Source organism: Puma concolor, chromosome D1 (assembly GCF_028749965.1).
Source record: "Puma concolor isolate L17-30 chromosome D1, mPumCon1.1.hap2, whole genome shotgun sequence".
Lineage (NCBI taxonomy): Eukaryota > Metazoa > Chordata > Mammalia > Carnivora > Felidae > Puma > Puma concolor.
Window position 1 is genome coordinate 5,905,262 of NC_141676.1, and position 27,150 is coordinate 5,932,411.

A 27,150-nucleotide genomic window follows, 5' to 3' on the forward strand; every position below is an offset into this window, starting at 1 on the left:
TATATGCACCGTGACTGCGGAGCAAACAAACCCACTTGTAAATTCCATGAGTTAGAGCAAATTAATTTCAAAATGGCCATGGTCTATAATCTTTTCAAAGTTTTGCACAGAAAAAAAAAAAAAAAAAAAAGAGGTGGGAGGTAGGTGCATCTTCATAGGTTTGATGTGATGAGACCCGGGATCGCCGAAAGTTGTTTGTTTGTTTGTTTGTTCGCTCGCTCGTTTAGCGGCGGTGGTGGGAGGGCACCTCCGGGTCACCCTTTCCTCCTGAGCCTTTGCTTAACCCCTTGCTGCCCCGAACGCAGCTCCTCGGTCACCGGGAAGCCCGCCCGGATGCCCCGCTGGGCCCACGCCTCCGCAGTGCGCCCCCAAAGACACGGAGCTTCTCCGGGCACCCGCTTGGAGGAGAAGAGGCAGTCTGTCTGTCTGTCTGTCTTCCAGACCCGCCTGGGGACGCCTGGCCCTCTCCTCGGTCTCCCGAAGCACCCAGCTCCGCGCAGCCCTCCAGGACCCCTGGCGGCAGACGCTCAGGTTACCCCTGGGCGAGCCGGCTCCCCGGAGGGCTCGGCGTCACCCCGCGCGGCACGGCTCTGGCACCACCTCCGAGCTGGCGGCGGGGGAAGAAGCCGCACCAGGTCGGCTCCCCAGCTCTGGACGGAGGAGGGGCGGGGTACCTCCCCCACCGCAGAGGGGTGCATATCTGCATATTCAAACCGCAGAGGTCCGAGACGGGCGCCCGCGGAGAGGGGAGGCAGCAGGGGACCTTCCCGGGGCAGCCGCCTGTAAGCCGCACGGGATGGCGAGGGTAGCCGTGCGTGCCGGGCCCGCGAGGTCGAGCAGGGTCCCAGGCTGGAGTCCGGAGTCCCCGCCGGGGGGAGGTAGGGAGGGGTGGTGCGACCCTCTGTCTCCGCCCCGGGGGCGGAGCGAGGTTCGATCCTGCGGAGCTTGACACCCGAGGAAACCGTTCCAGGCCTTCCTCCCCAGCTCCCGCTTCGTCCCCGCCCCTTTCGGGGAGACTCGACCCCCTCCGCGCTCTGTCTACCGCCCGCAAGACACAGCCTCCCGGGTTTTCTGGCCCCCGGGCCCCGGCGTAGCTGCAGGTGCAGCACCCAACCTCCTTCCCACCCCGGCGCATCCCGCTGGGCGGCCATGGCGCGAGGAGACGCCCCACAGGACAGGCGAGTTGGGCGCTGGGTGGGGTGCGGACGAGGATCCGGGGGGCGGTGGGCAGCGCAGACCCGCTCCCTTCGGGCGCTCCAAGGCTCAAAGCGGACTGGATGGAACTACAATTCCCATCAGCCGCCTCCCTGGGCTGCCTGAGCCGGAGTGATGGGGGTTGTAGTCCGCTCTCCGGAGGGGGCGACCTGGGAGGCGTGGAGGGGGGGCGGCAGCCGAGGCGTCGCGTCCTAGGGGTGACCTTCTGACTGATCCCCACAGCTACCACCTGGTCGGGATCAGCTTCTTTATCCTGGGGCTGGGCACTCTCCTTCCCTGGAACTTCTTCATTACGGCCATCCCGGTGAGACTCGCGGCTGGAGTGCCAGCCCCATGGCCACAACCACCATCGCCTTGGACCAGAGGCGTGCCAGGCGCTTTCCACACCATGCCACCTTTGACTCCTCATTATGCCCGTTTGCACGTTTGTCCGCTGAAGCACCGAGCCTCAGAGAGGGCGAGTGCCCCTTTCACGGATAGGAAAGGCCAAGCTTTCAGAGATGCCCGGATCCTACAGGGGCAAGGCTACCAGCTCGGGGGAGGGGGGGAGGGGGTGGGGGGGGTGGGGCTCTGGAACTAGCAAAGAGCTACCCACCCACCACCCCTGTTTGTCGTTATTCCCTGGTTAAGTCATCCCTGGGCTAACCCACTCCAAAAGCGGATTATCCAAGCACGGCTTACATTCATTCATCCACCAGTTAGTAACGTGTACCTACTGTGAACCAGGCCCTGTTCTTGGCACTGGGGCTGCAGGAGGAAACATAACAGAGGGAGCCTGCATCCTCATGGAGCTTACATTCTCTCAAGGGAAGGAAGAAATGTGGGGTTTGTGTTCTTTTTGGGACTGGGTTATTCATATACATTCAGTTCAACAACTTTCAAGATGTCTCTTCAGTGCCTGGCTCTGTGCTGGGCCCCGGAGACTCAAAGATTAATCAGCCCCTGGTCTTGAGAGAGAGCTGGGTGCAAAGAGCTATTAATAATGTAACATGACACTCAGCATCCCAGGCTTGGAGTAAAATCCAGTAGGCCCCCGGAAGGGGGGGGGGGAGTGATTCCTTCTGCTTCACAGAAGAGGTGATTTGTAACTTGGGAGAAGGGTAGGCAAAGCATGGTGTTTGGCCGGGGTGATGTGGGGGGGGGGGGCGTGGGAGGAAAGGGAGAAGGCATTCCAGGTGGAGGTGACAGCGATGCAGCCTGTTCAGAGAAAGGGCCAGAGCCTGGGGTACCTAAAGCTTACCAGCAGGGCACCAGATGCGGCACAAAAGAGAGGCTGGGCTCTGGTCCCGAAGGGCCCCAAATGCCATTCTAAAACCTCAGGGTTTTGCCCCTCAGGGAGCCATGGGCAGTGGCGGGGGTGGGGGGGGGGGGCGGGGAGGGAGGACGGATGGGGAGGTTAAGCAGACACTGGACGAGTATGTGTTCTACAGAGAATGCAGTTGGTCAGCACCTAGGCCAGGGCCTGGCTTACAGTAGGCACTCAATGAATACTCAGCAATCTGGAAGCTGCTGCAGGAGTGGGGGATGAAGGCTGGAACCCGGGCACTGAAGATTCAGAGATGGAGCAAGGCCCAGGTTGGGGGTTCTTAGGGCTTGGGCCCTGTCCCAGCCCTCTGCTGTTCAATTCAGTGCACATTCATCGAGCTCCCACTGTGTGCCAGGTGCTGGGATCCGTACAAGGACAAACAGACAGCTCCCGCGGACGTTAACTGAGCAATCCCAAGCATGGGAGGAGGCAGAGGGGGAAGGCTGGGGGGTTCCTCAGGGTAGGTTGGAGGGTGACCCTGTACCCCCTCCTCTGGCATCCTGTCAGTACTTCCAGGGGCGGCTGGCAGGGGCCAACAACACCGCTGGGACCCTGGGCACCAACCACACAGGCCCTGCAGACACTTTCAACTTCAACAACTGGGTGACGCTGCTGTCCCAGCTGCCCCTGCTGCTCTTCACTCTCCTCAACTCCTTCCTGTACCAGTGGTGAGAGACCTTGCCCCTCGGGCTCCCCACCCTCTGTGGCCCCTCCCCCGCCCAGCTAAGGAAGCTCCATCTGGGCCCAGGTGGGAACTCCCATCCTTCCTCCACTCCCCCTGCATGTCCCCTCCAGGTCCCTCTGTCCAGCCCTGGCCTCAATCTCTTGCCCACCTCCCCCTGCCTGGCCTGGGCCCAGCTGATGTCCATTCTGCCCCTCCTTGTGAGCAGCATCCCTGAGACGGTGCGGATTCTGGGCAGCCTGCTGGCCATCCTGCTGCTTTTTGCCCTGACGGCAGTGTTGGTCAAGGTGGACATGAGCCCTGGGCCCTTCTTCTCCATCACCATGGCCTCTGTCTGGTTCATCAACTGTGAGCACCGCTGCCCCTCCCCACCTCCCCACCCAGTCCACCCAGGGTTTAGCCCAGCCTCTTCTTTGTAAGTGAAAAGGGCCCCACGTATCCAAGAAGGGAGGACAGCAGCCCTCCTATCCCTGATGAGAAACCAAGGCCCAGAGGGGAAGAAGAAACCACTTGTCCCAAACCCAGAGTGACCTAAGATGAGGCCTCCTGGCCCCGGGCGCCTCAGACCTATGGCTACACCTGAGCAGAGGAAAGAATGGGGGCTGATACACCAGAGGGCCCAGAGTCTCACACCTGCCCAACTTAGTCCAGAGTCTGCCAACACCTCCTCCGAGAAGCCTCCAAGGTCTGTCTAGTTGAGCGGCGGCCCCCACTCCTATCCCTCCACAGCCTTCTGTGCAGTTCTGCAGGGCAGCCTCTTCGGGCAGCTGGGCACCATGCCTTCCACCTACAGCACCCTCTTCCTCAGCGGCCAGGGCCTGGCTGGGATCTTCGCTGCTCTTGCCATGCTCATGGCTATGGCCAGTGAGTGGAACTGGGTGGCTGGAGGGCAGGGGTGGCCTCTGGGATTCTGGGAGCAGAGACAGTGTGCTAGGAGTGAGATGCCTTTGGTTCTGGTAAAGATGGAGGTGATGGGAAGCTGGAGGTTGGGTTTGGGGACAGGGAGTAGGGTTCTTGGGCTCTACAGTGAGAGAAGGACCAGGTAAGGAATGGGTTACCATAGGGCCAGGGGCAGGATTCCTGAGGCTGATAGTGGTTTGTGGCAGCAACCTGGGTTTGAGGGAAGGGGGGGACAAGTTTGAGATTCAGATAAACTTGGTCCAAATCCTAGTTCCACTGCTCCCCAGCCAGGGACATTGGACAGGGCACTTCACCTGTGTCAGTTTTCCCACCTAAATGATTCTTACAGCTCTGTCCCCAGATTGTAAGGTGTATGCAGTAATAATGAGCACGTAACAGGTGCTCAACAAAAATGACAAGTAGGGAGGAGTGAGAGAAGCAAAGGGCGGGGCTGGGCTGGGGCCCTGCACAGGTTCCTGAGTTTGTCAGTGAGCGGAGGCCTGGAGGTGAATCTGAGAAGTGCATGATGGGAAGTGGGACAGGAGGCTTCAGCCGCCGTGGGAGCCAGTGGGACCAGCCCCCTCCAGTCTGCAGCTGAAGTTTCTGCACAGGTGGCGTGGATGCCCAGACCTCCGCCCTGGGGTACTTCGTCACACCCTGCGTGGGCATCTTCACGTCTATTGTGTGTTACCTGAGCCTGCCCCACCTGGTGAGCCTGGTATTGGGCTCAAGGCCCCACTTCAGAGCATCTCAGATACAGCTCTGAGTCTGAGGCCCTGAGAGGGGCCAGGGGAGGAGGAGGGGACCTGATCCCCAAAGGAGTCAGCCCCTAGGGAACTCCAGCCTCTAAGTCGACAGGGTGGAGAGGGATCCGGACACCTCAGCCAAGCCAGGCAGGGCCAACGCTTTCCTTCTGCAGGAGTTTGCACGCTACTACCTAGCCAAGAAACCATTGCAGGCGCAGGGTCAGGAGCTGGAGACCAAAGCTGAGCTCCTCCAGTCTGGTGAGCTGGGGCCCCTGCTGGGGAAGTGGAAGACCCAGGGGAGGCCGAAGCTACCTCCACAGGGAAGGGTCTTTCCTCCGTCCCCATCTAGAGTCCTCCCCCTGGTAGCCTTGCGTGAGCAGACACAGAAGATCATGAAGGGAACTCAGTGGGAGTCAAGTCATCCCTGCTGTCTTTTGGGCATTGGTTTTCTCCTCTATAAAATGGGGGGACAGTAGAGCTCCAGCATGCTCGTTCTGGCTCGAAATGCATTTGTTTGAACCCTGGTCTCACAACATCTAAGCTGTGTGACCTTAGGCCAGTCACTTAACCCCTCTGAGCCTCAGTCTCTTTATTTGCAAAGGAGTAGCAGTGAGATAATCCATCTAAGGTGCTTAACTCTGCCTGGCACATGCGTGTGCTTAATAATAGTAGCTTAGCATCTTTCCATAGCTAATTCTCCTTGCCTACATCCTGAGCTGGAGGAGGGTCACTTGTTTTGACTGCTGGGAATTGCCCTCCATCGAGCCTGGCTGTCACCGGCATGACCCTGCCCTCCCCTCTTGCCCCAGATGAGAAGAACAGTATTCCCAACAGCCCCCAGAAGGTAGCCCTGACTCTGGACCTTGACGCTGAGAAGGAGCCAGAGCTGGAGCCAGAGGAGATCCAGAAGCCAGGAAAACCTTCAGTTTTCATTGTCTTCCAAAAGGTTCGGCTTGGCCATGGCCCCCAACCACCATCCCTGGGGAAGAGAGAGCTGCTCTCTCCAGCCCTCTTTAAAGACCCTTAGAATGGAATGGGGCCTTAAGACTTGCGTCCGCTTCAAGGTATCAGGGTCATAGTGGGCCAGGAACACAGTTAGGCCAGGCCCCAGGTGTCCTGTGCCCTGGCCGGTGCTTGGCGCTTGGGGGTTGGGGCTGCACGTTGGGCTCTAATCTGCCCCGCTGCTTACACCCCTGCCTCTGGCTCCCAGATCTGGCTGACGGCGCTGTGCCTTGTGTTGGTCTTCGCAGTCACCCTGTCTGTCTTCCCCGCTATCACAGCCATGGTGACCAGCTCCACCAGTCCTGGGAAGTGGAGTGAGTGTTGGGAAGCAGAACAGGGCAGGGCAGGGGAGAGGGAGGGAGGAGGAATGAAAGGGAGGAGGAGGGAAGAGGAAGGAGGGACCAGGATGAGCCCTCTTTCTCTCCCAGGTCAGTTCTTCAACCCTATCTGCTGCTTCCTGCTCTTTAACATCATGGACTGGGTGGGGCGGAGTCTGACCTCTTACTTCCTATGGGTGAGCATACCTGGGCTGGGGGGGCCCGATGGTTTCAGGAAGCAGTTGGAGATCAGAGGGTGTGAAAGAGCACAGAAAGGTGGTTTCCTAAAAGTCTGACCACTCTAGGTCTGGCAACAGAACAGCTGGCCAAGAGGTAGTGAGCACCTGGCCCCTGGAGGTATGCAAGCCAGGGCTTGGACTGTGAGCTCCTTGAAAGCAGAAGCCACGTCCAAATGGCCTATGTTCCCCAGCATCCAGCCCAGAACCCAGCCCTCGGTCCTCAGGGAATGTTACACGGAGGTTCCCGTACCAAATGAGACGCTGGACAAGATTCTAGTGTTTGGACTGCTTTTAGCCAAGGTGCTCCTTCTTTAAATGAAATCTTCCAAGGAGATACAATAAATAAAGGAGATTGAAGAGGAGTTGCTCTGATCCAAGCTAGGATGGGGCCTGGATCCCCGGCTTCCAATCCCATTCAGCAACCCCATGTGCCCCGAAGGGGTCTGCGGAACCCCCAAGGGTACTTGGAGGAACCCGGCTTGAAAACCAAAGATGGTGTCTAAGGTCTCTTCCAGTTCTGCCACGGAGAGAGCCCAAGCTGGAGCTCGGAGGGGCAGAGGCGAGCCCCAGGCCAGTCCCTGATGGCTGGGTGGCCTTGGCCCAGCCCCTCACTCTCCGGAGGCCCGAGGGCCAGGTCCTCACCGGCTCACGTAGAGTCACAGGTCAGGGGAAGTGACAGTCTGTCCGGGGTGGGCTCCGGGCACCTCCCTCACCCCGGCTTCTGCCACAGCCGGATGAGGACAGCCGGCTGCTGCCCCTGCTCGTCTGCCTGCGCGTCCTATTCGTGCCTCTCTTCATGCTGTGCCACGTGCCCGAGAGGTCCCGGCTGCCCGTCCTCTTCCCGCAGGATGCCTACTTCATCACTTTCATGCTGCTCTTCGCGGTGTCCAACGGTTACCTGATGTCCCTTACCATGTGCCTGGCACCCAGGTCTGGGGGTTGGGAGGGTGGGCCTGGGAGTGGGGAGGTGGCCTAGCTCTTCTTGAGGGGGACGGCCTGCAGGAGAGGGTCCACTCTGCTTCCCGCCAGCCCAGCCCTGGCTGTCTCTAGGTGCCAGCCACCCTGTCAGGTCAGGCCTTCCCTGCCGAGCCGGCCCCGGGGCAGGAATGGAGAGGAAGCCCCAGCCCGGGAGGTTCCTGCCAATAAAGTAGCCCAGGCACTGGTTCTAGGACCTCCTCTCTGGGCCTGTTTCCTCACTTGTGAAACAAATGGGTTGAACTATCATTCCTTAGGGCCCAGCTACTCCCCCCAGATTCTCAGCTGAAGGGGAGCGAAGGTGTTGATCAAAAGTGGAGGGTTCATGGCCTATTTATGCTAGGGACAACGGAGCTGAGAATCCAGAGAGAGGAAAGGTGACGGGGACAACCAGGCTGGGGACGTTTTGTCAAGAGGGAAGGCAGTGGAGTCTAGAGTCCTGTAATATTGGACTTGCAGGGCATGAGAGATGTCCCCATCAGTGGCCTCGTTTTACAGATCGGGGAAACTGAAGTGAGGTGTCCTGTCGTAAGGGGGGGCACAGGGCACTGGGGCTGGGTCCAGGATTGGCCCAATGTTTTCTAAGAGCCTACTCCCGTGTGTTCTAGGCAGGTGCTGCCACATGAGAGGGAGGTGGCCGGCACCCTGATGACCTTCTTCCTGGCCCTGGGGCTCTCCTGTGGAGCCGCCCTCTCCTTCCTCTTCAAGGCGTTGCTCTGAATGCTCCGTTCCGGGCTCGCCCACGGCTCTCTCTTCGCTACCCCTTCGGAGCTGAGACCCCCGTGCAGGGGGAATGGCGAGCCGGGCCCAAGCCTCTGCTGGGCTGGTGCCCCTCGGTCTGGAAGTGCCACTTGGAAGTGGGTGCTGCTCTCCTTCCCGGGCTGGTGTCCGTTTGGGGGCTGCGAGGAAGAATTCACCAGCGGTCATTCTAACCCCCCGCCCCCAGCAGTGGAGCTGAATCACAGAGACAGACTATTCAGAGGCACACAAGACCTCTCTGCACAGGTGCCGATCAGGGAAAGAGGGCCAAGGACCATGGCCCTTCCTCACCATCAAGAGTACATTTGTTAATCTCAAGACACGCACTTGCTGATCTGTGGCAACTGGAGGCCACCAGCGGGGTCTTGCCACAGGCGTGGCTGCTGGGGCCCAGCCTGGGGTTCAGAGTGGGAGTGGGGGCCAGCCTGTCCAGGGCAGGCCTGCCCCTCCCCAGGCCTTAGCAACTCCACGATCGGATGTCTCAGACCCCAGGGCAGAGGATGCCTGGGAGGCCGAGGGCAGCAGGGAGAAGGAACGGGCATTAGGGATCTGAAGGTACTCAAAGGACCATCTGGGCCTCACACAGTGTTTGCGTAGCCAACACTTACTGTCCCCGCTCCCCAGAGCCCGGCTGGGCCTGGGTCCCGGAGCTGCGGGCGGCTTACATGTGTGCACCCCACTTTACAATTTGCAAAGCTCTCCCACACCCATTCTCTTACGGAAGCCACATTGAGACACTTGGGGGAGCCAGGCAGGGACGGTGCTGTCCCTCTGTACAGGTGAGGAAACCGGATCTCGGGGGGAAATGACCTGGTCCGTGGCCGAGCCAGGACCCAGCCCCCACCTCTCTCCTCCCTATAGGTGCTGTTCTTCCTGCCCACTATTTGCTTCTCCTTCCCTCACGAGGCTCGAGGCAGGAGTCCTAAGCACTTGCTCCCCACTTTTTGCTGTTTTCCTTCCAAACCCACTCCTGGGTCTAATAACAACCTTCTTCATTTGTATCATCAATTCACGGAGTCTTTATTTCCAAAGCGCTTTGATAAGCTGGGTAGGGTAGGGCTAATTGTACCCATTTGACAGATGGGATGACTGAGGCCCTGAGAGGGGCAGGGATTCGTGGGCATCCCTCTGCTGGGCCCTCTTGACCACATGATGTCCTGTGCTCCTGGGCAAAGCACCTGGCTGCACGGACAGCTATTGCTTTCCCCCTCCACTGGTGTCCCCTGCCTCCCCAGGCCCTCCTTCTCAAAAATGGAGCCTCAGAGAGGCAGTCAGCCAATTTTCTAGAGGGACGGAAGAAAGGCTTGTCCCACCACACATCCGTACTACCCTGCCCAGCCCAGAGAAGAGCACAGGTTTTTGCTTTTAGAGGCACCGGCCTTTCTGCCCACTTGCCCTCCTGCCTTCCATGAACATTCCCTGAAGCAGCTATTATACACCAGGCGCTGAGCCAGCACAGGGCCCCTGCTCAGAGGTAAGATGACCGATATGACCTTGGCAGCTGAAATAAAGCCGCAGGGGAGACCCCAAATGACCACTATTCACTGTGCCAGGCCCTGGCTGGTCTGGTGACCCTGAAACAAAGGAGACACAGTCCCTGCTCCCAAGGCCAAGGAAGCAGAATGTAGCAGGTGATGGGGTCTGTGAGGGCCCTGCAGAAGCGTGTAGTGTAAGAGTCCAAAAAAGGATGCCTGGATTCCTCTTGGAAGTCAGGGTGGCAGCCCTGAGGCCTCAAGAGAAGAAAAATGCGTTTCCTGGGCTGAGGTGGGGGAGGGGCATCCCAGGCAGAGGTACCAGGGAGGGTGGAAGGCAGACACTGAACATTCAGGGGGCAGTGGGAACTTCTTGGGGGGGGGGGTGGCACCTAGGATGTGAGAGAGGGCGAGGGGGGAGAGGGCAAGGATGTAGCAGTGGGTTGGGAACAAATGGTGAAAGGCCTTAGTGATGAGACCCGAATAGGGGGTTAGACAGAGGAGGAGAGATCCAGGAGAGAAGAGGGTGGTGGCCTCTTCAGAGGCCATTTAACTCAGCGTCTAAATGCACGTAAGCTGATCTAGCATTCTGGGGTCAAAGCCTGGCCCTTTCATGTGTAAGCAGTGAGCATCGGGACTTTCAGAAAGTCCTAGGGAGAGGGTGGGGCTGGAGTACAGACTGGATCCACCAGACAGTGGTTGTGGTCCTGGAGGTACCAGCACGGACCACAAGGTCTAGCCGTACCCTTGGACTGGGAAATGTGAGGACAGGACCACACACTTCCTGACCCCCTTCTCCTTCTCCACCTTCACAGACCGTTGTCTGTTGAACCCAAGGCTTCCTAGACCTGCCAGACACCCCCCGCCTCTCCCAGGCCAGGCAACGGTCCCAGGAAACCCACTGGTGCCGGTCCACAGTCATCTGGAGCAAGCCCACGGTAGGCTGAGCAGTGGAGGATGCTTTCTGGGCCCAGAAAGAGGACACTCACCCCTCAGAGGTCCTTATGATGTCACAACCTTCCCATCCTCCTTCCCGGCAGACCCAGCCCAACTTGCCCATTAGATCAGTATGTAGCTGGCTTCCGATGCTGGAAACAAATACTGGGACTGATGGGCTGCACCTGCTCCTTCCTCTCCTGATTCCAGTCCTCCGGGCACTGCCACCTCCCCAGCCTGACACGGCTCTGCCAGCAGGCCCAGATTCCCTCAGAAGCAGCCAGCTGCCATCAGCAGACGCTTGTAGGGAGCTCTATGTGGCAAGTACTGAGATAGGCCTGGTGGAGAGACACAAACATTTGAGAAACCAGTCCTTACTAGTTTCTTACCCTTTTATGCGCAAGAGGCCTCCTGGTTTGTGAATTGATTCAACTTTCCAATTAAAAGGCAGAGGCTGTTAGATGGATTAAAAATGATTTAACCAGGGGCGCCTGGGTAGCTCAGTCAGCTAAGCGTCCGACTTCAGCTCAGGTCATGATCTTGTGGTTCCTGAGTTCAAGCCCCGCATCAGGCTCTGTGCTGACAGCTCAGGGCCTGGAGCCTGATTCGGATTCTGTGTGTCTCTCTCTCAGCCCCTCCCACTCCCCCCCCTCCCGCTCTCAAAAATAAACATTAAAAAACGATTTAACCATATGCTGTCTATGCTGTCTACCAGAAACTCACTTTAGAGCAAAAAATACAAATAGGCTGAAAATGAAAGAATGGGGAAAGTTATTCCATGCAAATAGTAATCAAAAGGCAGCAAGGGTGAATATACTAATATCAGACAAAGTAGACTTTACATCAAGAATTATTTAAGACACAAAGGAAAATGTTACATATTCATAAAAGGGTAACTCCATCAAGAAGGTATAATAATTATAAACATACACACCTAACAACAAAATCCTAAAGGAATATGAAGCAAAAATGGACAAATTTGAAGGAGAAATACGCACTTCTACAAGAATAGTTGGAGATGTCAGTGCCCCACTTTCAATGAAGCACAGAACAACCAGACAGAAGATCGACACAGGACCTGAGCACACCGCAAACTAGTGAGGCCAAACCGACACACACAGAACACTCACCTACAAACACCAGAATGGACCTCCTTCTCCCAGGATAGATCATAAATTAGGTCACCAAACAAAACTGCAATAAATTTTAAAAGATGGAAATCCTGCAAAGTATCATTTCCAATCACAATGGAATGAAACTAGAAATCAATAAACAAAAAGTAGACACTTCACAAATGTGTGCAAATTACACAACAGACTCTGAACTACTGGGTTAAAAAAGAAGTCAAAAGATATGGAAACAGCCCAAGTATCCATCGACGGATGAATGGATAAAACAGATGTGAGGGGCGCCTGGGTGGCTCAGTCGGTTAAGCGTCCAACTTCGGCTCAGGTCGTGATCTCATGGCTCATGAGTTCAATCCCTGAGTCGGGCTCTGTGCTGACAGTGAGGAGCCTGAAGCCTGCTTCCGATTCTGTGTCTCCCTCTCTCTCTGCCCCTCCCCTCACTTGTGCTCTGTCTCTCTCAAAAATAAACATTTTTAAAAATGGAAAAAAAAAAAAAAAGATGTGAGACACATACACACACAGTGGAATATTACTCAGCCATAAAAAAGAATAAGATCTTGCCATTTACAATTGAAGGACCTAGAAGGCATTATACTAAGTGAAGTAAGTCTGACAGAGAAAAACAAATACCATATGATTTCACCCACTCATGTGGAATCTGAAAAACAAAACAAACAAAAAGCAGAAACAGACCCATAAATACAGAAAACAAACTGTTGGGGTGCCAGAGGAGAAGGGGCTGGGAGGACGGGTGGAACAGGCAAAGGGTATGAACAGGTACAAACTTCCAGTTATAAAACAAAGAAGTCACAGAGATGAAAAGTAGCACATAGGGAATACAGTCAGTAATGTTGTTATAACATTGTGTGGTGACAGGTGGGATGTGGTGAGCACTGAGGACGATGTGGAACTGTAGAATCACTAGGTTGTATGCCTGGAACTAACATTACATTGTATGTCAACTATACTGCAATACTTTGGGGGAAAAAAAGAATCTATACAATGTATACTATGTTCTACGATTAGCTTGCAATTGCTTTGCTGTAAAAAATAAAAGAACTACCTTGAAAATCCCCCATCAAAGGAAAGGAAAGGAAAGGAAAGGAAAGGAAAGGAAAGGAAAGGAAAGGAAAGGAAAGGAAGGAAGAAGGGACAAATCAAAAGACCAACTAGAAAATGCTTCGAAACAAAAGAAAATGAAAACACAACACACTGAAATTTATGGGATGCGGCCGGAGCAATGCTGAGAGGAAATCTATACCTGTAAATGCCTACATTAAAATGGAAGAAGGGGGTGTCTGACCAGCTCAGTGGGTGGAGTGTGAGGTTCTTGATATCCGGGTCCTGAAAAAAAAAGAAAGGTCTCAAATCACTGACCTAACTTTACACCTCAATGAACTAGAAAAAGAAGAGCAAATTAAGCCCAGAGCTAACAGAAAGAAGGAGATGATAAATAATTAGGGTGGAGGGCAGAAAAACAAAAGAGGAAATCAATGAAACAAAGTTGGTTCTTTGAAACAATCAACAAAATTGACAAAGTTTTGACTAGACTACCAAGAAAAAGAGAAAGTGGACCTTCAAACTGTTGAAATCAGAAAGGAAAGTGGGTCCATTACTATTGATTGTCCAGAAATAAAAAGGATTTTAAGAGAATACTGTGTTGTACACCAACAAACAAGAAACCTAGATGAAATTAACGAATTCTAGAAACACACAAATTACCAAAACCAATTAAAGAAGAAATAGCAAGTCTGAACATAATTATAACAAGTAACAAGATTGAATCAGTAATCAGAAATGTACCAACAAAGAAAATTCCAGGACCGGATGACTTCACAGGCTAATTCTACCAATCATTTAAAGAATGGACAAACACCAATCCTCTCAAACCCTTCCAAAAAATACAAGAGCGGAGAAACACTTCTTAACTCATTCATTCTATGAGACCAGTACCACCCTGATGCCAAAGCCAGATAAAGACATCATAAGAAAACTTAATAACCAATATCCATTATGAATATAGATGTAAAAATCTCAACAAAATGCTAGCAAACAGCACCCGTAGCTCATCAACGGGATTATATACCATGACCCAGCATGATCCCCTCCAGAATGCAAGGTGGTTCGACATAAAAAGACCACTTAATGTAATACACCACGTTAATAGAGGGAAGGGGGAAAAACACAAGATCATCTCAACTGATACAGAAAAAAACACGTGACAAAACCCCACACCCTTTCAAGATAAAAGCACTCAACAAACAAGGAATAGATGGGAACTTCCTAAACCTGATGAAGAAAATTTATGAAAAATCCACACCTCGTGTCATATTCAATGTTTAAAGACTGAAAGCCTCTCCCAAAAATCAGGGAAAAGCCCGCTTTTATCATTTCATCTTTTCAATGTTGCACTGGAAGCTCTAACTCCGGCAATTTGGCAAGAAAGAGAAATAAAACGCATCCAAATTAGAAAGGAAGAAGCAAAACTATACATATTCACAGATGATATAACACACACATATACAGAAAAAAAAATTCTGAAAAATATACACGCAACACACACACACACACACACTTACAGCTAATGAATAAATTTAGGGGCGTCTGGGTGGCTCAGCCGTGCTGACAGCTCAGAGCCTGGAGTCTGCTTCAGATTCTGTGTCTCCCTCTCTCTCTGCCCCTCCCCTGCTTGTGCTCTCTCTCTCTCTCTCTTTCAAAAATCAACATTAAAAAAATAATTCAGCAAAATTAGAAGATTCAAGAGGAACACACAAAATTCAGTTGTATTTCTATACATACGATTCTGACACCAATTCTGATGTGTGGGTTTTCCCCCCACACCAAGCAATTCTCTGACACCAGCTGAGTGTCCTACAATGCAACTCAATTCTGACACCGTCTACCTGGAAACAGCATCAGATCCCACAGCCGACTGGCTCAGCCCCACCAGACCGCCCGCCCTTCAGATGCCAGTTGGAAGTCCGGGTTGTCACCCGTGCTCCTGACCAACTGGCTGTCAATCAGAGGTTCCAGCAGCCCCTTCAGTGGATCTGATTAATTTGCTAGAGCAAATCACAGCCGTCGGAGAAATAGATCACTCGCTGGTTTACAGGTTTATTACAAAGGGATATATAAATCAGGAATGGCCAGAGGGAAGAGACGCAGAGAGTAAGGTACGTGGAAAGCAGACCCCTTATTAATGGTTTTCAACTCTGGTCTTTGACTCTCTCATGCTCTGCTCCATCACAGACAGCGTGTCTCCCCAGCCAGGCCTTTCGCCCACAAGAGCAGTCTGTAGGCCTTCCTCTGGGTTTTCTGTGTGGTTTTCCTTGATCTTGACGCCTCAGTGAGGCCCAGTCGCTACTTTTCAGTCTCCCCTTATGCCAAGGCCACTGGGGACACTTCAGAAGCTTCCTATTCACTCATTCAACAAACACAGATTGCTGCCTGCTATGTGGCTAGCACTGTAGCGCGGGGGAGGTGGAAGGTACTGGGAGCAGATGCCTGGGCAGATCTTCAGTGGAGGTGGTATGATGTGAGCGCTGCAGATGAAAGTCAAATGCTCAAAGGGCCAGGGTGAGTAGTGAAGGGGCAGGGTTGAGCCTCTAGCAAAGAGAAAACTATTTGCAAAAGGTGAGCTACTCTTACCTTCTGGTTGATTGTCACCCTGTGGAAATGCAGGCCTGGAATTGCCGGATCTTTTGGAATTTAAAACAGAAGTTGGCGGTGGGGATTTTCCGTGAAATCTTCTGATTCACCAAGGTTAACAACTAACGTGATTCAAACGGTTGTTTTCAACACCGAGCAGGTCAAAAAAGACCCTAACAGCACCAAATCTGACGTCTGAGCCTTCGGTTTGCAAGGCTTGTGCTAAAAGGATCTGCACATTCATATCTCCTCTCTCCCAGTACAGGTCACCAGTGAAAACCTTCAAAGATAGTACCTGTCGAGCGTCCTGCAAGGCCCTATCAGGGGTACCTAACACAGCCCCTGGTGTGGAGCAGGTGCTCAGCAGGTGTTACTGCTGGGGTTGCAGAATATAGGTCCCCTGGTCCTCTTCAATTCAACAGCCTTGGCTTCCTACTGCCTGTAGAGAGGAGGGCAAACCTTGTCCTGGCAATTGGAGGCCCTCCTTAGTCTGCCCCAAAGCTGCTTCCCCAAGATTCACAAAGCACGAACAGTTATTACATATCATTGATTTAGCAGTCGAAGTACCTGCCCTTCCCCACAGCCTTTCCTCTTCTGAACAGTCCATGGATCAATTATTTCACAAACACGTATTAAGCGCCTTCTGTATACGTTAGCTACGGTTAGAATATTGTAGGTCTCCTGCTTAAACTGTGTTGGGGAGGAGGGGAGAGGTGTGTGGACACATGGCGTCCGCTCTGGGAGAATTGCTAGCGGGAGGGGAATCAGTGGGCCGAAAAGAGTAATAATTTAAGTGATCAAACTCACCACTTCCAAATTCCACTACTTTGGACACTAGGGTGGCACCTCCCGAGGGGCCTCTCTAATTACTGCAGATGACACAGTGGTCACAAGTCTGGCATCAGCCAGAACTCCAATTCGGGTCTTCTGGGTGCCACTGAACCTCTGGCCCCTTTCCTATAGGAAAGCAGAAAAGTACACCCCTCACGCCGTGTAAAACGCGACCGACGAGGATGGGATTCGAACCCACGCGTGCAAAGCACAATGGATTAGCAGTCCATCGCCTTAACCACTCGGCCACCTCGTCCCACGTAGGGCGCCTTGCTCCACACACCCTTATCTCTCATCTCTTCCGCACCTTCCGAGCCCCCAGCATCCATTCTTCAGTGTGGATTTCACAGGAGCTGGTGGACGGAGAGAAGGCGGAAAGCAAGGGGCTTTTTGTGTTCCTTCCCGCCCGCCGCAGCCGCGAACCCGCGCCATCCTTCACCAAGCTGCAACCGAGCTCTGCCACGGTTTCCCTCCCTAAGGCGGGAGCGAGCGCGCCGGGGTTTCAGGACGCGCCTGGTCCAGGGGGTCGCGCACTGACCCGGAGGGAGGGGTGCATACCCCTGGGAACCCGGCAGGCGCGGCCGCGGGCACTTTCAGGGTTTGCAAAGCGCGGCGCGGCGGCGGATGCAGTAGCTCCTCCTCGCGCGCAGGGGGCGAGCTGGCGCACCCCGAGCCCCTCTCGGGAGGGGATGGTACGCCGGGCTCGGCTCGCCTCGGCTCGCTTCGGCTGTGCTCGGCAGGCTGCGGTAAATCCGGGCTTGCGGCGGCTGGCAAAGGCTGCGGCCCGGTGGTCCCTGCTGCGCGCTCGGAGCCCCGAGAGCCATGCAGATGTCCTACGCCATCCGGTGCGCCTTCTACCAGCTGCTTCTGGCCGCGCTAATGCTGGTGGCGATGCTGCAGCTGCTCTACCTGTCGCTGCTGTCCGGGCTGCACGGGCAGGAGGAGCAAGACCAGTATTTCGAGTTCTTTCCCCCGTCCCCGCGGTCCGTGGACCAGGTCAAGGCGCAGCTCCGTACCGCTCTGGCCTCTGGAGGCGTCCTGGACGCCAGTGGCGACTACCGAGTCTACAGGGGCCTCCTGAAGACCACCATGGACCCCAATGATGTGATCCTGGCCACGCATGCCAGCGTAGACAACCTGCTGCACCTGTCGGGCCTGTTGGAGCGCTGGGAGGGCCCGCTATCCGTGTCGGTGTTCGCGGCCACCAAGGAGGAGGCGCAACTAGCCACGGTGCTGACCTACGCGCTGAGCAGCCACTGCCCTGATATGCGCGCCAGGGTGGCCATGCACCTTGTGTGCCCCTCGCGCTATGAGGCCGCTGTGCCCGATCCCCGGGAACCGGGGGAGTTTGCCCTGCTGCGGTCCTGCCAGGAGGTCTTTGACAAGCTAGCCAGGGTGGCCCAGCCCGGGATCAATTATGCGCTGGGCACCAATGTCTCCTACCCCAATAATCTGCTGAGGAATCTGGCCCGTGAGGGGGCCAACTATGCCCTGGTAATCGACGTGGACATGGTGCCCAGCGAGGGGCTATGGAGAGGCCTGAGGGAAATGTTGGATCAGAGCAAGCAGTGGGCGGGCACAGCGCTGGTGGTGCCTGCCTTTGAGATCCGCCGAGCACGCCGCATGCCCACGAACAAGAACGAGCTGTTGCAGCTCTATCAAGTAGGCGAGGTGCGGCCCTTCTATTATGGGCTGTGCACGCCCTGCCAGGCGCCCACCAACTACTCCCGCTGGGTCAACCTGCCGGAAGAGACCTTGCTGAGGCCTGCCTATGTGGTTCCCTGGCAGGACCCCTGGGAACCATTCTACGTGGCCGGAGGCAAGGTGCCCACTTTCGACGAGCGCTTTCGGCAGTACGGCTTCAATCGCATCAGCCAGGTGCCCAAAAGGGAGAGGGCAGGGGAAAGGGGGTAGGAGGAATGGCGGGCTCTGGGAGCTAGGAGTAGTCCTGGATGGAAAAGAGCCAATGAGGAAGGACAGTCATAGTTCAGGAGGTGGCTGGATGGTGTGGAAGATCCAGCATGCCTCCAGAGGAGTGGGGATGCTGGAGAGAGGCTTTAGGGATGTCAGTCTTGGCCCTAGAAATGTCATCCAACTTCGCTGACCTGTCTCTCCCCCAACAGGCCTGTGAGCTGCACGTGGCAGGATTTGATTTCGAGGTGCTGAACGAAGGTTTCCTGGTTCATAAGGGCTTCAAGGAAGCTTTGAAGTTCCATCCCCAAAAGGAGGCCGAAAATCAGCACAATAAGATCCTTTACCGCCAGTTCAAACAGGAGTTGAAGGCCAAGTACCCCGACTCCCCTCGTCACTGCTGAGCCCTTCCCTCCCCTAGTCCGAGAAGTCTCAGCCTCTTCCCTCCTTAGGCCGTCCCTCAGGCCTGACAGGGGTAAGAAATGTCACTCCACTTTACGGTGGTAGCTGTGGTGTTGGAACACTGGACTTGAATATGGGGTGCTGGGATCAAGTCCTAGCTTTACCACTAACTAGCTGTGTGGCCTTGAGCAAATCCCATTTCCTCTCTGAGCCTCAGTTATCCCATCTGTAAAAAGGGAGGTGAAAAATACCTACCTCACAGAACTGTTGGGAGGCTCAGATGAGATGCTACATGTGAAAACATTCTGTAAGCTTCGTACAAATGTGAAGTATTATTAATATTATTACAGTATTATTGTTGTTATTATTATTAACAATCTTGGGTGGGTGGGCAGTAGGAGAGCAAAGAGTATGAACAGGGCAGAACTGGGAAGTCGGAGGACTTAACAGAATGAACTTTTTGGAAAGAAATCAGATGGAGGCGTTGGATTTACTTCTTAGCTTTCGGGCAGAAGCCTACACCTCCTGGTTCTTCCAGGCCTCCGCCTTCAGGAGCTCTGGAGAAAGGAAGAGTCTGCAGGTTCCGTGCCAGATCTGTACCCTCGAACAGGCTGGGCTGGGCTATTTGCCTACCGATGACCATATGTAAATAAATGAGTGTTCACACCTACAGCTGGCTCCGTTACTCTCCCGAACCTGGCGTGCAGGGGGTGGGGTCGCCGGTTCTTCCCTTTCACGCGAGGGGCGGGGGGACCGGGGAAGGAGGTCGCTGCGGACCGAGGGGCGCGGACAGCGGGGCAAGAAAACCACAAGGGCCTTCTCCACCAGCCGTAGGCCTGCGCGAATTTCGGCCGGTTGCTATGGAGACCGGCCCCGCGGTATCCCAGCATGCCTCGCCCCCAGCTGCCCAAATGTGAGCTCGGCGACGGGCGCCTCCTGATCGCGTACACGGAAGTGCGGCGGGCCCCGCCTCCCGGGGAAGAGGCAAGGGCGCGACGCTTCCGGGAGCCCGGCGGCCGCGGGCACCTCTTAGGGAGTTTCAGGCGTCAACCCGGAGGCCCCACTCGCCGCGGTGCGTAACGCTGCTCATGGCACCTGGTTCGGCCCCTCTGGCCAGTGGGTCGGAGCTAGCCCAGTCAGGGCGGAAGCGGGGACCTAACCGGCCGGACGCGTGCGGCGCCGCGGGGCCGCAGCTGGCCGCCGAAGAGCCAGTGATTGCCCCGCCCGCGGCGCCGGCGCAGACGGGAATGGAACCGGGCGGGAGGGTCCTGGCGCGCCGCGCCGCGCAGGGTGTGGGTTGGCTTCCTCGAGGGAGAAGAATCGGTCTTCTGTAGAGGCCTGCCCTCGAAATGCTTGCTCACTTTCTAAAAATATAAATTGAGTGTGCCCAGCGCCTTACAAGTTTCCTTTCCGTCCCTTTTCCCTTGCAATCTTTACAACACTCAGAATGGCGAGGGTTACCCTCTTTTTGCACCAGGGTAAGGAGGGGAGGTTGTGATTAAATTGGCTCACTCGTTAGAATCAGAGACCGCTGGAGACAAAGTAAACGTATACATTTAACAATGAAGAGGGATTGCAAAATTTGGGAACTGCAGGAACTGGGGCTTGACAATGGGAAAGATGAGGCTGGTTTGGAGAACTGAGGGTTTTCAGGTCAGGTTCAGATCATTTGTGAAATCATTGAGGAATGTGACTAAACCGTCCTGTGAGCCAGTTGTTTTACAGAACTGGAATTGGTGTCGAGGAAAGCGAACAGTACCTGGTGGGTTTGCTACCACTACAGGGCCCTGGGGCGACCAAGAAATAAATGCCTGCCCTGAAAGAGTGTGCTTTAATTTTTTTTTTATGTTTCTTTCTGAGAGAACGCGAGCGAGCTTGAGCGGGGGAGGGGCAGAGAGAGAGAGAGGGAGACAGAATCTGAAGCCGGTTCCAGGCTCTGAGCTCTCAGCATAGAGCTGGAGGAGGGGCTTGAACTCACAAACCGCCAGATCATGACCTGAGCCGAAGTCAGTCGCTCAACTGACTGAGCCACCCAGGCGCCCCAAGAGTGTGCTTTGTTTAGTTTGTATTCGCACATGCTCTAGCCGTGAAGTGAGTAAGTACTATGCCGGATGAATAAGGTACATGTGCATCCCTGCCCTGGTGAGGCTTACAGCCTGGTTGGGCAAACGTGAAAATGGGCAGGGAGGACACGTAAATAAATAGGGCTTCCCGGAGGGAGTGGTGTCTACGTGCATGTAAAGGACTACAAAGCCGTGCCCGGGGAAGTGGGAAGAACATCACCAAATAGAAGCCTCCAGTAGGCAGAGAGATTATCTGTTGAGAGGACTATTTAGTCTTCCTCGTAGGTGACCTCTTGGCAGCACTGTTACCGCTCTTTCCTCCTAAAATTCTTTCTCCCGTGACTGAATTTTTCCTCTTCCGCCTCTTGCTAATTTCCTTCTCCTTTGCAGGGGTTTCATCATCTGTCCCTCTGGTGACCCTGGGAGTTCCATCATGGACCTCTTCTCCACACATTCTGCCCTGCTGGTCGCACCCTCTCCCAAGGCCTGAAGAACTCACTATATGCTGATGACCATCACATCTCTGCAGCCCAGACTTCTCTCTGAGGCTCACACTCCTCTGCCCCCCACCCTGCCCTTTCTCTCGTTTTGGGGTCTCTGTACATGCTATTCGGTCTGCTTGGAAAGTTCCCTCCCCAGCCATCCCAGCTCATCTGTCTGCAAGCCCTCCCTGCTGATGCAGCAAGGATCTTCCCCTGTAAGCCCTCACCGTTGGAGCCAGCTCCAGGTTCCAGTTAGATGGCTCTGCCATATGCCCCCCTCCCCAGTCTTAACTCTTCTCACACCACAGTACATTTCCACTTCTCTGCCTCTCTCCCAGGAACCTGTAAACTTGAGGTCTATCTCAAGTTGTGTGTTTGCCTCGTTGAGCACAGCGTCTGCTGTACCGTCTGACGGTACCTGGCGTATATTAGACCTTTAGTAAATACCAGATGAGTATCTAAAAGAAGGAATGATTAATAGTGTTCATTCTTGCTGAGAAGTCAACTAAGATAAGCACTAAAAAATACTGGCACTGGGCACAAGGAGGTTGTCGCTTAAGGCCACATGATTCGCCTCAGCCGAGGGCGATGCATAGAGAAATGGAATGGAACACCCTGGGGATTCAAGAGTAGGAACAGCCAGAGCCTTGAAGAGTGTAGCTGTGAAGTGGGAGATGGGGAGCGGTTAAGTGGAATGGGGCAAGGTCTTGTGTTTCTGCTGTTTCTAAATGGTGGGGGGGGGGGGGGTAGCACTGATCACGCCTGAAGTTTCCTGGGAAGGAGCCATCAAGAGGGAGAGCTGCAGGAGCAGTGGAGATGGGGACGCTGTTAGCATGAGGCTCCAGAGGAAGCAGAAGGACGTGGGCTTTGACCCAGAGCACAGTGAGAGGACAAGAGGATTGCAGAATGTTCTCCAAAAGAAAAGTGAGGTCACTCCAGGCAGAGGGATCAGCAGGAAGGCGTGAAGAGGAGGAAGGAATGGTGTACTTAACGACTGACCCTTAGATAGTGGGGTGAGGAAAATGGACCAGTGCAGTCACAAGTTTGGGCCCAGTCCCAGAGGCAGTGGGGAACCCATCGGTGTTTCCCATCTTCTGGACCATCCCCTTGGCCGGCATTCCGCAGACTGGGATCGCCAACAGCGTCCAAGGATGTGAGCGTTTCCACGGCTCCCAGGCTTCTGGGAGATGTGCAGACAGGGCTTGGTTCGACTCCCGGCAGGGCCAGTCTCCTGCTTGGAACTAAGGGCAGTGGCAAGTGATGGCTCCCCTCCTTCTCCCAGAGCCCAGATGCCCGTGCAGCCTCCAGGCAAAGACACAGAAGAGATGGAAGCAGAGGGTGATTCAGCCGCTGAGATGAATGGGGAGGAGGAAGAGAGCGAGGAGGAACGGAGCGGCAGCCAGACCGAGTCAGAGGAGGAGAGCTCAGGTGAGCCCCCACGGCATACACCCCGGTGCCCGCCCGCTCCTCCCCAGCCAGCCCTGACCGGCCTCTTGTCCCAGAGATGGACGATGAGGACTACGAGCGGCGTCGCGGCGAGTGCGTCAACGAGATGCTGGACCTGGAGAAGCAGTTCTCAGAGCTAAAGGAGAAGTGAGTGGAGGGCGCCCAGGGCCGGGTCTTCAGGAACCCGGGGTGAGGAGGCAGCGGGCCTGGTGCCGGGCAGGGGTGGCCGAGGGCCTCACGCACGGGGCCTGCCACGGAGCAGGCGCTTGGCCTCGTGTTTGACGGACAAACATGCTGCCTTTTACCCCCCAGGTTGTTCAGGGAACGGCTGAGTCAGCTGAGGGTGCGGCTGGAGGAAGTGGGGGCTGAGAGAGCGCCTGAATACACAGAGCCTCTGGGGGGGCTGCAGCGGAGCCTCAAGATCCGCATTCAGGTGGCAGGTCTGCGGGCTGTCCTGTGCTCTGGACCCCCTCCCTCCTCCTCTGCCAGAGCCCATGGTTCCCTTCTTTTCTCATCCCTGCCCAGCCCTGCTCCTGGCTCCCCTTTTTGGAGCCACGGGTCCCTGGCCAAGCGGGGCCTCCCATCTCCCTCCCCCTGCAGGGATCTACAAGGGCTTCTGCCTGGACGTGATCCGGAATAAGTACGAGTGTGAGCTGCAGGGAGCCAAGCAGCACCTGGAGGTGAATGGGGCTGGGCGCTGGGGGAGGCAAACGGAAGTGGCTGGGCCCTGCAGCCCTGCTGAGCGGCCCCACCCCTTCCAGAGTGAGAAGCTGCTGCTCTACGACACCCTGCAGGGGGAGCTGCAGGAGCGGATCCAGAGGCTGGAAGAGGACCGCCAGAGCCTGGACATCAGCTCTGGTGAGGCTGCCCTGGACCCTGCTCTGTACGTGCCCACCCCTTGGCGGGGCCTCTGCTGCCCTGCCCGCCCGAGGGGCGTGGAGGAGGACCTGCTTCTTGGGGTTACTGTGGGGACTAAGTGGAACCAGGCACAGAAAGGACCCGGCCCAGTGCCTGGTGTAGAGTGGAGGCTCACAAAGTATGGGTCTCCGTACCCTCCTCGGCCCCTGCTCTCTTTCCAGAACAGGAGGTGTCATTCTGACGCACCCGCCCGTACAATAGCCACAGTCCCTTCTGCGTCCACAGCGCCTGTGTTCGTATGGGGTCCTAAAGAGGCCAGAATTGTCATTGTCCCACTATCCCCTAAACAATTGAAGAAACCGGGCTCACCAAAGTGCACAGACCTCTCTCCCTGGCCTGCACAGCTGTGCCATCTGGGCCTGAGCTCAGCTTCCAAGCCCCGGGCGAGGGTGCCCTCCACCACCGCGGGAGGCAGAGGAGGGGTCAGGGACGGCCTGGCTCGCATGAAAGGCCCAGGCTACAAGGGTAGGGTGCCCCAGGGGCTCCGGCGCCTCGCTCCTAACTCCGGGTCTGGGGGCACAGAGTGGTGGGATGACAGACTCCATGCCGGAAGCAGTGCAAAGACTTGGGATTCTCTGCCGCCCAGCAAGAGGAAGAAGGCGCCTCTCGTTTCTGGTATCCTTCCACCCACGAGCACCCAAACTGGGCGGGACGTCCAGACTGGGGGAGGGGGTGGAGGACACGGAGGACAGAGTCAGACTAGACGCATTTATGGTCATTTGGCCTCACGTAGCCCTGTCCAGGCAAATCCAACCGTCAGGGAGTTTCTGTGGGGCCCTGGGTCTCTCCTGGGCTGTGTGGACCCTAGAGACACAGGAGCGTCCATTCAGTGACTCCCCATAACTTCTTTTGAGGCCCTTCTGGCTTTCCCACAACGTCCCATCCCAGACGGGTCCCAGACTGTCCCACCACCCCACCCACCCCCACTTTCCTCCCTCGGGATGCCTTGCTGCCCGTCTCTGCCCCTCCGGTGCTTGTCTCACATGTTACCTCCTCTGTGAAGCCTCTCCTGGTTCCCCCCGGCCGCCGCCTCCCCAGTGGCTATGGCTTCTCTCTCCTCTGCACCCCCGTGGCCTAAACTGGGGGCACCCGCATCCCATATAGGAATAGTTGCCTGTCACCTTAGGCATGAGCCCTTTCAGCCCAGGGTCTGCTGAGCCTCTGTCCCTCCTGACGTCGTCCAGCACAGACTTGAACGGAATTCTCATGCCCTTGTCTCCACACCGGGTGTTTCCGCGGCCTCAGGTTCTCGGGGCGCTGGCTGCCTGGTGATGGCAGGCAGTCCAGGCAGGGAGGGAGGAGACAGGGCTGCAAGGCCTTGACGGGTGAATGGAGGTGAGGGCATGCAGATATCAGGTACAGAGGACAGAGCGGATGGTCCCCAGAGGGGATCGTGAGACCAAGGGAGGATCACCTCCACGATGGAAGAGACTGGAGTGTATGTGTAGAAGGGGCCGGATGAGGGGTCAGAACAGAAGGAGCAAGGTCCCTGAGTGGGTGGAATGGGTGTTGGACTGCTGACCTTTAAACTGGAGAGAGGAAGTGAGGGGGAGCCAAGGGTAGGTAGGGGTGTGGCTCCGTACCCCCCATAGGCCCCACCCCAAGAACCTGGGAACCAAGAGGTAGGAGGTGGAGCCTGCTTTCTAACTCTGGTCCTGAGCCCCTCCCCACCGTGGTGCCACCTCCCCCAAGTGTTGGAGCTCCCGGGCAGAGGGGCAGAGGGGCAGAGGCCTGTTGCCTACCCCCTCCACTGGGCTTCCTGCTTTCCTTGACCCCCGCTGCAGGTCCTTACATCGTGTACATGCTGCAGGAGATTGACATCCTGGAGGACTGGACAGCTATCAAAAAGGTGGGGCCGGCACCCCCTGCTTTGGTCTTGCAGGCTCACCACACGTGGGCTTCCTGAGGGCCTGAGAGCTCTGCTCGTCCCTCGGCGCCTCCTGCCTTCAGCCCAGGTCCCCTGGCATCGCTGTCAGCTCACAGGCCCCCCTTTGCCTGAGGCTTCCCTGCAAGAGGGACCTTTTAGTCTGTGTCCGCCCCTTCCTCCTTCCAGGGCAGGTTTTGATGGGATAGGGGGAAGGGAGGGAGGGAAGGCGGGAAGGCAGCTGGGCTGGCCTGGCCTCTGACTGGGAGACCACATCACAGCCTTGCCTAGAAAGGGTCCTCCGCTCCCCACCCGTGTGGATGCAGCACTGACCCGGCAGCCTCCCCCGCCCCCCCCAGAGGCTGATGTGGAGGAGGGCACTTGCCAAGCTGGAGGCAGACTCTCAAGGGGGGCTCTTCTTCTCACCCACCCAGGCTAGGGCGGCTGTGTCCCCTCAGAAGAGAAAAGCAGATGGTAAGAACCACAGGAGCTGCTCTGCCTCCTGCCGCCCCCCTCCCCCAGCCCAGCCTCCTAGAAAGGAGCCCAGAAAGAGGTAGTGCTTGTGTCAGATCAGTGGCCCCAGTTAGAGCGATCTGGGTCTGAGGGCACTTTGGGAGTTTGGGGAGCAGGAGCCAGGGTGGGGGTGGGGAAGCTCTAGGTCGATGGGGCTAGGGGATGGAGCCCCCCCACAACCAGGACTGGTCAGGGAGGGCTGGAATGCTGAGCCCCAGCAGTGGGGTGGCCCTGGTGGGCCCATGGCCGTAGAGCTGCCCTGGGCCAGACCGAGGCTGCTCCTCCCAGCCCCCCACAGGCAATGGTGCTCCTCCCTTTTTGGTTCACCTTTTCACCTGTGGCGATTTCCCCCCTCCCGCCTTCCCTCAGGACCTTGACCCTGCTGTTCAGGGCCAAGGGGCCCCTCAGAGCAGCTGGCAGCAACCCCAGGATTTGCATTTTCCTGCTGTGGGAAGGCGGACTGACAAACCCCTCAGGGTCTAGCCAGACAGCTCCCTGGTGCTGCTGCTGGGCCTTCCTCTCCAGCCACCACTGGTCTGGACTCCTCTGCCCTCCTCGGAGGCCTGCACAGCTGTGGCCCAGAGCCGCCCTAGCCAGGCAAGACTGTCTCCTCCGTCCCCAGTGAGCCCGCCACCACCTTCCCCTCCCAAAGGTCAGCCTCCTCTGTGCCCTCCCAGACAAAGAAGATGTGGCTCATCTTAAGCCAAAGCAACATCCTCTCTGCTGACCTCGGACCAGTCGCTGAGCCAGTGATCTGGGCCCCACTTCGTGGGATCTCTGACCCGGGAATTACATTTTGGGGGCCTGTCTCTCCTGGCTGTCGCTAGAGATGAGAAGGCTCCCCGAGTCTTCTCAAGGAGGTTCTTGGTATCTGTCTCCCAGATTTCAGGGACTGGAATTAAAACCTTTCCTGGGACTCTGCCATGACCTATGTGTGTCTGATTTATGCCTTGCAAGGGAATCAGGGCTCTCATGGGGGGAGCCTGAGTAGGGCAGTCTCTTCTGAGGTCCCTGGTACCTTCCTACAGCAGGAGCCTACCTGCTCTGAGTCGGGGTATAGAGAGGGTAAGGGGGTGGCTCTCCCACCATACCCTCCAGGAGTGGGGGACCGGGCCCTGGATGACCAGGGGCTCGTGAGCAAAGCCCAAAGCAACATGTGGCACAGGCAGACCACGTGTTCTGGGGTGGAGAAGGGGACCGTGTGCTCTGTGCTTGGAGACTGGGTCATGCCTGCACCTGCCCCAGTCACTTGGCAGATTGGTGAGGCAGGCTGGCCGGGCCTGTGTGCGTAGGAGGCAGCTGGCAGCACCGTGTGCTGACGACCTCACAACCAAACCCCCCCCCCCACCATTTAGAGCCGAGTGTTAGAACCACCCCCAGAACCTCAGTTAAGCAA

The 27,150-nt window shown here is 56.1% G+C and overlaps 3 protein-coding genes, 1 long non-coding RNA gene and 1 other non-coding gene across 8 annotated transcripts; 3 read left to right on the forward strand and 2 right to left on the reverse strand.

The window, feature by feature from the left end:
- The first annotated feature begins 605 nt into the window (after positions 1–605).
- On the forward strand, positions 606–9,142 carry SLC29A2 (solute carrier family 29 member 2). 2 transcript variants are annotated; one of them, XM_086676837.1, is made up of 12 exons: positions 606–1,178; positions 1,438–1,519; positions 3,029–3,189; positions 3,412–3,551; positions 3,933–4,067; positions 4,715–4,812; positions 5,023–5,107; positions 5,659–5,795; positions 6,060–6,165; positions 6,280–6,365; positions 7,087–7,337; positions 7,991–9,142. In XM_086676837.1, the coding sequence occupies exons 1-12, from the start codon at positions 1,150–1,152 to the stop codon at positions 8,100–8,102; spliced, it is 1,422 nt and encodes a 473-aa protein (XP_086532963.1). In that variant the 5' UTR covers positions 606–1,149; the 3' UTR covers positions 8,103–9,142. The 2 variants fall into 2 exon arrangements, with proteins under 2 accessions (XP_086532963.1, XP_025771354.1); XM_025915569.2 differs by having other exon boundaries at positions 610–1,178; positions 7,138–7,337.
- Positions 6,679–16,456, reverse strand: LOC147576360 (uncharacterized). The gene is made up of 3 exons (XR_015240709.1): positions 16,132–16,456; positions 10,603–10,887; positions 6,679–8,281 (listed from the first exon to the last, which is right to left on the reverse strand). It is a non-coding gene; the product is annotated as an uncharacterized LOC147576360 (long non-coding RNA).
- TRNAS-GCU (transfer RNA serine (anticodon GCU)) lies at positions 16,330–16,411 on the reverse strand. The gene has a single exon. It is a non-coding gene; the product is annotated as a tRNA-Ser (tRNA).
- Positions 16,457–16,854: 398 nt separating the features above from the next.
- On the forward strand, positions 16,855–19,138 carry B4GAT1 (beta-1,4-glucuronyltransferase 1). The gene is made up of 2 exons (XM_025915655.2): positions 16,855–18,033; positions 18,279–19,138. The coding sequence occupies exons 1-2, from the start codon at positions 16,978–16,980 to the stop codon at positions 18,468–18,470; spliced, it is 1,248 nt and encodes a 415-aa protein (XP_025771440.1). The 5' UTR covers positions 16,855–16,977; the 3' UTR covers positions 18,471–19,138.
- A 258-nt stretch (positions 19,139–19,396) lies between these two features.
- On the forward strand, positions 19,397–26,681 carry BRMS1 (BRMS1 transcriptional repressor and anoikis regulator). Of its 3 annotated transcripts, none has more exons than XM_086676838.1 (11): positions 19,397–19,540; positions 20,922–21,228; positions 22,296–22,441; positions 22,516–22,606; positions 22,772–22,899; positions 23,060–23,139; positions 23,221–23,317; positions 23,900–23,992; positions 25,162–25,226; positions 25,676–25,715; positions 26,124–26,681. In XM_086676838.1, exons 3-11 carry the CDS (start codon positions 22,303–22,305, stop codon positions 26,129–26,131), a joined length of 741 nt encoding a protein of 246 aa, XP_086532964.1. In that variant the 5' UTR covers positions 19,397–19,540; positions 20,922–21,228; positions 22,296–22,302; the 3' UTR covers positions 26,132–26,681. The 3 variants fall into 3 exon arrangements, with proteins under 3 accessions (XP_086532964.1, XP_086532965.1, XP_025771235.1); XM_086676839.1 differs by having other exon boundaries at positions 23,254–23,317; XM_025915450.2 differs by lacking the exon at positions 20,922–21,228 and having other exon boundaries at positions 19,407–19,540.
- The last annotated feature ends 469 nt before the right edge of the window (positions 26,682–27,150 follow it).